The sequence below is a fragment of the Mus pahari genome, chromosome 12, assembly GCF_900095145.1.
Source record: "Mus pahari chromosome 12, PAHARI_EIJ_v1.1, whole genome shotgun sequence".
NCBI lineage: Eukaryota > Metazoa > Chordata > Mammalia > Rodentia > Muridae > Mus > Mus pahari.
Genome location: NC_034601.1, coordinates 9,583,638 through 9,591,084, shown reverse-complemented (window position 1 = coordinate 9,591,084; position 7,447 = coordinate 9,583,638). Strand labels below are relative to the sequence as shown.

General features: G+C 41.4%; 1 protein-coding gene across 2 annotated transcripts in view; it reads left to right on the top strand.

Annotated features, from left to right (window-relative positions):
- Parn (poly(A)-specific ribonuclease) overlaps positions 1-7,447 on the top strand; it is a 130,427-nt gene that overhangs the window by 61,575 nt on the left and 61,405 nt on the right. For both annotated transcript variants that reach the window (XM_021209166.1, XM_029544747.1), the window contains one exon: positions 438-512. In XM_021209166.1, the coding sequence (XP_021064825.1) occupies positions 438-512 (75 nt within the window). The remainder of the gene's footprint in view (positions 1-437; positions 513-7,447) is intronic.

Here is a 7,447-nt window from a genome sequence, read left to right as displayed (position 1 = left end):
TGTCTGTCTGTCTGTCTGTCTGTGTGGACATATACCTCTTATGCCACTGGAGAGGCCAGAGGAGGAGGTGGAGCATCCTGCTGTGGCACTCTCCTCCTTTTGCTGAACCTGAAGTTGTCGCAGGCTGGCTAGCCAGTATGCTTCTGAGATCCTCCTGTTTCCAGCCTCGCAGTGCTAGAGTTACAGGCCTTTGAATAAGGTCCTCATGCTTTCATAGCAAGTGCCATTTTGTGCACGGAGCTACCTGCTAGCCTGTCTTGAAGTTTTAACAGAAATAAATAGTGGATTGAGTTTTTGGTAAGCTGGGTAGTGCTGAGGTTTTCAGCTTTAACCCAGCACTTCATCCCTCTAGACTACTGAGCTGCACCAGACTGAGTTTATTGTATGATTTTCTAAATGCTCAGTGGCTCACTCTGTTTTTAATTCTCCATTAACAGGTAACATTCAGATATCCTGGATTGATGATACATCAGCCTTCGTTTCTCTCAGCCAGCCAGAACAAGTACAAATTGGTTAGTGTCCTAGACATGTTTTGTTTGTTAATGAGGTGGGGGTGGTCACCTTTATGACAGCTGTGGTTTCAGGGAGCTAGCTGGCTCACTGGCATTTCTACTTGTTTTATTTTTAGCTTGCCAGCGAAATAAAGGAAAAACTAGTAAGATGAGTTTTTGATTTATTAGTCTAAAGATACTTAAATTGTGGCTCAAGACGCCATGTAATGTCATGTAACTGAACGTGCAGTTTGAAAATTTGGCAATAAAGAAAGGTTTCTGAGCATGCAATGATCAAACAATTCAAAATCAAACACTAATGAATTGGAGGCAGCCTTCATTCTGAGCATACAGCTTGTACGTTCTGTGCTGTGCATGCTCTCTTGTGATATAGCACCCTCATCAACTGCTGAAAAACCTCAGGTTCCAGGTTAACCTGTGTTCTGACTACACTGTTCTAATGTACTTACAGTTCTCTGTTGACAGCATAGTGGATTAATTATGGGAATGAAGAGGTCCCATTTTCCTACTGTTGTTCATCAGCACCTGTCACATTACTACAGCTTTGGGTTGTATTGTGTTAGACAAGCACATCAGTCTTATTAGTATGTAAATTGCTTTTGTCTTAGCAAATAACAAAATTATGTATATCAAAATGTTTGTTTTCTTTAAAGCAAGACTCTGTCTTATATAGATCAGGCTGAGCTTGAATTCACAGAAATTGCCTGCCTCTACTTCTCAGGTGCTGGGGTTAAAGACATGTATCACCATGTCTGGTTACTAAAGAATTAATTTAGTTTTTTAATGTTTCATTATTAAACCTATTTAAAACTTGGACCCCATGGAGTTTGCTCCCCCAGACCAGTGTGTGTGTTTAAATCAAACATATTTGAAAGTTTTAATTTATATTTTGGTCCTATAAATGAACATTCTTAAATGGAACCCTTCTGTAAGAATGTTTTAAAAATAAAAATTTGTCAATTATCAGATCTACACAAATCCTTAACAAAGGCTTTCTGTGCAATTCTCAGTAATGTAAACTTTTATAAGTATCCCATTCTTACTGTCGATCTTCAATCTGTTCCATAATAATAAGCTACAAAAATTGTATGTGGCACATTCATTACAAACTACAAGTACTTGTACTGAAAAGAAAGCTGAGCACTACAAGAGCTCCGGGACTCCGGCTCAGGCGCTGCTGAGGTGCAACACATCCTACACATGTTCTGTAGTTTCTGTCAGTTAATTTCAGAGACCACACAGCAAGGGAGGTGTCTCCTTACTAACTTCCCCTATTTAAAGTTCTGTTGTTTGTAAAACTGGACCAGTTATCACAGTGGGTTATTTGCATCATTTTACAAAGCATTCACTGGTGATATCAGCAAGTGTAGAAGAATAGCATTGCTAAGAGATGGGTTTGTAAGACCAACCAGATCCTTACAGATTATGGGCCATGGTCCTGCTTCAGCTTCTAACATGAACATGGCTGAAGAACTAAGCATCCTCAAGTGGATCCCAGTGTGGAACCCAGTGTGGAAGAGTTCCTGATGAGAAGTTGGAATGCACATAAATCATGCTCAGTCGCTCTTTTGTACTTATCAAAGGAACTATCACACCACCTAGGAAATAGTTTAGTTTTGTGTGCTTATGTTAGTCAATATTTTTTATGTACATCATTAATCTTCTGATTAGAAGCTGAAGTGTTGTTTTGTTTTGAGTCAGGGTTTCTCTCTGTATCCCCGGCTGTCCCTGTTGTGAGCCACCATGTGGGTACTGGCAATGGAACCCAGAAGAGAGGCAGTGCTTTTAACCACTCAGCCACCGCTCCAGCTCATCTCTGGTGTGCATAGCCACTTGTCCTGGCTCATGCAGTTCCTTGGGCAGACTAGATTACACTAGGAGGAGTTTAAGAGAGCAGCACTTGGTCTGTCTCCTCATTTGCTTCTATTCTGTTCTTTTCCTAGTATGCTTTTCTAAAGCAGGTATACTTTGAGAATCTGAGGTAGCAAGATTGAAGGAGGGAAGTGGGGTACCTTCCCTTGTAGCCTTCATTGGCCTGTTCATCTTGTACTTTTCCTGTTTAGCTGTAATTTATCCATGCCATTAAACTTGTCTCAAATGTTTTTACAAGCAAACTGAATGACAATTCATTTACTTTTAAAAAGGGTTCTGAAAGATCCACATCTTTTGTTGATCCTTAAATAATTTCGGCATTAATTTTACTGCCATTTTTCTTCAGTGTTCATTCAGTTTTTTTCTTTTCTTTCATATATATATGAGTTTATTGTCTGTTTGTGTGTCTGTGTACTTCATACAGACCTAGTGCCTTTGGAGGCCAGAAGAGGGCATCAGGCTCCCTGGGACTGGAGTTGTAGATGTTTGTGAGCCATCACCTAGGTGTTGAGAGTTGAACCTGGGTTCTCCTCAAGAGCAGCTTTTGTTGTTTGTTTTGTTTTGTTGTTGTTTTTTTCTGTTTTTTTTTTTTTTTTTTTTTTTAAGACAGTTTCTCTATGTAGCCCTGGCTGTTCTGGAACTCACTCTGTAGACCAGGCTGACCTCAAACTCAGAGATCTGTCTATCCTTGTCTCCCCAGTGCTGGGACTAAAGGCATGCTAACCACCACACCAGGCTTGTCTGACTGCTTTTTATTCAAGTGCCAAATACGAGCATAATGTAACTGATGCTATAAAGTGTTAAAACTTTGAACTTCTACATATGCAAATTCAGTTCCAAATAGTTTGATATTTTTGTTTAATTTTTCACTATCTCAGGGATACAGGCTGTGCTGTAGAAGTAAAAACTTAAGACTTTGGTGTCAGTACTACTCAACCGTGTATGGTGTATGATGCCAGCATGCTACATAACCTGCTTTTCATCTCTGTGTAGTAAGAATGATAGCATGGACTTGGTTGGACTGTTGTGAACATATTTATAGCTGCATTTATTAGCTTGGTGCTCTTGTATTCTGGCTACTCAATAGCAGAGATGTTTCAACAGGAGGTGTTCTTCAGAAAGACATGACACCTAAGGTCATGTCCGATGTGGGTGTAAAGGATGCTGCCTATTGTATATTTTTCAGTTTTTGCTCTGATATTTGCTATCCATTTCCCCAGACTTTTGACAGATGATTTAGAAAACAAAGAGTTGGAAGGCAGAGGCAGGCAGATTTCTGAGTTCGAGGCCAGCCTGGTCTACAAAGTGAGTTCCAGGACAGCCAAGGCTATACAAAGAAACCCTGTCTCAAAAAACCAAAAACTTGGTGAGCTAGAAAACGAAGAGTTGAGCTTATTAGAGCATGATGGTGTCTTCCGTGGGGATCAGGTACCTGCGCAGCAGGCTGTAGAGAGGCTGCAGTATACATGAAAGGAAAGCAAGGACAGCTCAGACCTGCAGTGTGGCTGACCTGCTCTGCTCAGTGCTCTCCCCATCAGTGACCTAAGGCTTGCAGTAGGAACATCCAGACTTTTAGTTGACTGACTCAGGGGCTGATGGTAGTCTCTTGTCAGTATGTATCCCTGGAGAGTCACAATAACTTTTGGGTTGCAGGTTCCCAGTCTGTGACAGGCTCATGATTACAGTCCCTTCATAGGTGGCTACAAAGATGCACCAAGGTCACATCAGCCAAGACCTGATAAATGGTTCTTTCTGTCGACAGTAGTGATGCGACTGTGTAGAGATGTTTTAAAACCTGCAGAGCATCACTTAGTGGAATTTCACTCAAAAGACCGCATAATTTCCTCATGTCTATGGTTTATCAGTGATTGTTGTTGTTTAAAATACTGTTTTGTTACCAGATAATGAATGTTCCTTCCTTGACTTACTGGAAAATTCTTTGAAAAACAACTTTAAGAAAAGGTTTATTCTATTTTAATTGTGTGTGTGTGTGTGTGTGTGTGTGTGTGTGTGTGTGTGTGTGTCTGTGTGTGTTACATGTGCACACATGCATATGGTGTCTGAAGAAGCCAGAGGAGGATGTTGGATCTCCTCAAGCTGGAGTTCATATGATTATGACTGGAGTTCATATGATTGTGAGTCACCTGACTGAGCATTGGAAACCAAATCAGCGTCCTCTGGAAGAGCAGTTGGAACTATTTGCCATTGATCAGGCCCTGAGTAATAGTTTTTGTGTCATTTTGTTTTGAAACAGAGTCTCTATATAGCTCTGGCTGTCCTCGATCTTGCTGTAGATAACAGGCTGATCTTAAAAATTGTGGGGACTCTTTTGCCTCTGCTTCCTGGGTGCTGGGATTAAAATCACATTTGCTCTAAGTAGTGACTTTTAAGCTAAGAATTTTACTTAATGACACCAATGCCATTAGTTAGTGCAGAGTGCTATGCAGTCATGTGGTTTTGATTCTTTGGTTGTTTTGCCTCCTTGAGGACAACACTGGGTTTATTTTGTTCACCACTGAGTCCTTTGGGCTCAGTGTTTACAACAGCATGCGTAAATAAGTGGGCTCAAATGGGCAATATGAGAAATAGGCTAAGAGGAAGCTGTGGCATTTACTTTTCGCTCCTAGATCAAGTACATACTTTTTATCTTTTATTCATTATTTATTATTTATGTGATGATAGTAGGGATGGAGTTCAGGGTCTCGAGCATTCAAAGTAAATGTTCTACAACCGAGTTATAAACAAAACCCTTTTAAAGGTTTGTTTTGAGGCTGGGCCTTGCTACATTTGACTGGGCAAACGTTGACTGCATGCTCTTCTACCTTAGCCTCCAGAAGGCTATGGGTGTGTCCCCTTTGAAACACTGTTGTCTCCTTTGCCTGCATTGGGCAGTTCTTCACAGCGTTCTTGGCAGCTCCCCTCGCCTGAGCTTCTGAGCCTCCTTCTCTGGAGCTTACTCAGCTATCCCTCTGTCGAAGGGCTCCATCCTACCTTTCTGCCTCAGCTCTGTGTAATTGTCACTTTAGGCTCTTGGTTTCAGGCTTCCTTTGCAGAACTTTGCTAGGATATTGGCCCCACCCCTATGCCTATGAAGCCTTTTTTTTCTTGGTGTTCTGTTACTCACATAAAGAGATGCTACACTTTAAAAGTGAGACTTTATCCACATGGACTACAGGGTTGTTTACAGTGTTTGCAGTGGCTGTCTGACATTAGTACCTGGTTAGTATCATGTAATTGGAGCAATGACCTGGAAATTCCTTTTGTATCTCATGGGTAAATCTCATGTCTACTTTTCTCTTTCTGATTTCTAAAACTATATGGTGCTTCATTGAAAGATGATTTGAAGTTTGTTTCTTGTAGTAGTATTCTAATGATGCCAAGGGCCCTTGTATCATATCTGAACATGTACAAATTCCTGTTTATGTTATCTTAAACAAATTGTACAAGCATTTCAGCAGAAGCAGAGCGCCTGTCAGATCAATAATGTAACAATGAAAAAAATCATTAAATGTCTATTTATGTAGTAACTCATAATGGCTTCTTTGGCTCTGATACAAATTATTTTTTATTTACATTCAAAGAGTTCCATTTAAGGTGACAACTGTTGGATTTTTGTTTTGTTTTGTTTGTTTGTTTGTTTGGCATTACTAATTCTAATCAATGTTTTAAAAGTCTTTTGGGGGGCCTGGAGAGATGAATCAGCAGTTAAGAGCACTGACTCCTCATCTGAAGGTCCCGAGTTCAGTTCCCACCACATGGTAGCTCACAACCATCTGTAATGGGATCTGATGCCCTCTTCTGGTGTGCCTGAAGATAGCAGTCTAGTAGGGTTTTTTTGATCTTGTACACTGCTGCTGCTCATTCTGCAGCAGGGCTATTAAGTTGGACATATGTGAAGTATGCCCATTGGATGTCATTGCTTGGCCTCGTTTGCTGTAAATTTACCCAGCACGTGGTTGGGCAGAATTACCACCACACAAACCTTGTTTGATGACAAAGTGTAGTTTTTAAAATATTGTACTGAAAATGAAAAATATAGATTATCCTGCTCATTTCTATGCTTTTATACCAGGTCTTTTTGTCCCGGTCTTTGTCTTTGAGTTGATTTGAAGTTGTTTCTTATACACTATGACTACTCTCTTGTTGAGCCTGGATTTGGCTGGATTCCTCAGAAGGGTGTTTATGGTTTTCATTTCACAGACAATCGGCTTGTTTGGGTTCGTACCTGTGATGGGAGGTGGCTTAGATCGTAATGCAGACTTTCAGTTTGCTGCACAAATGGGTGAGAGTCCTCCAAAGACCTGGCAGATGGCTCCTCAGGAAGTCCTTGTATTGCTGTCTTGATGACCTGGGTTCAGATGTGGTTTGTCCTCTGACCTCTTTCTATATATATGTGCCATGGCCTGTGCACACTCTCACCTACAGACATGTGTGCACACATACATAAAAATGTAAACAGATGCATATTAAGCACAAACCAGCCAGAGACTGGTTTGAGTCTGCTTACTACTCTGGGCCCTTCCTTTCTGCTAGAACCATGCTCACTCATGGGTGCACTCGGCACTGCATGCTTTTCTCTCTCTCTCTCTCTCTCTCTCTCTCTCTCTCTCTCTCTCTCTCTCTCTCTCATAAGATATTTTCTTTATTTACATCTCAAATGTTATCCCCTTTTCCTAGTTTCCCCTCTGAAAATCCACATCCTCTCTCCCTCCCCCTGCTCCCCAACCCACCCACTCCCTTTCCTGGTCCTAGCATTCCCCTATACTGCGGCATAGAGCCTTCACAGGACCAAGGGCCTCTCCTCCCATTGATGATCAACTAGGCCATCTTCTGCTACATATGCAGCTAGAGCCATGAGTCCCACCATGTGTTTTCTTTGATTGGTGGTTTAGTTCCAGGGAGCTCTGGGGGTACTGGTTAGTTCATATTGTTGTTCCTCCTATAGGGCTGCAAACCCCTTCAGCTCCTGTAGTACTTTCTCTAGCTCCTTCATTGGGGACCCTGTGCTCCATCCAATGGATGGCTGTGAGCATCCACTTCTATATTTGCCAGGCATTGGCAGA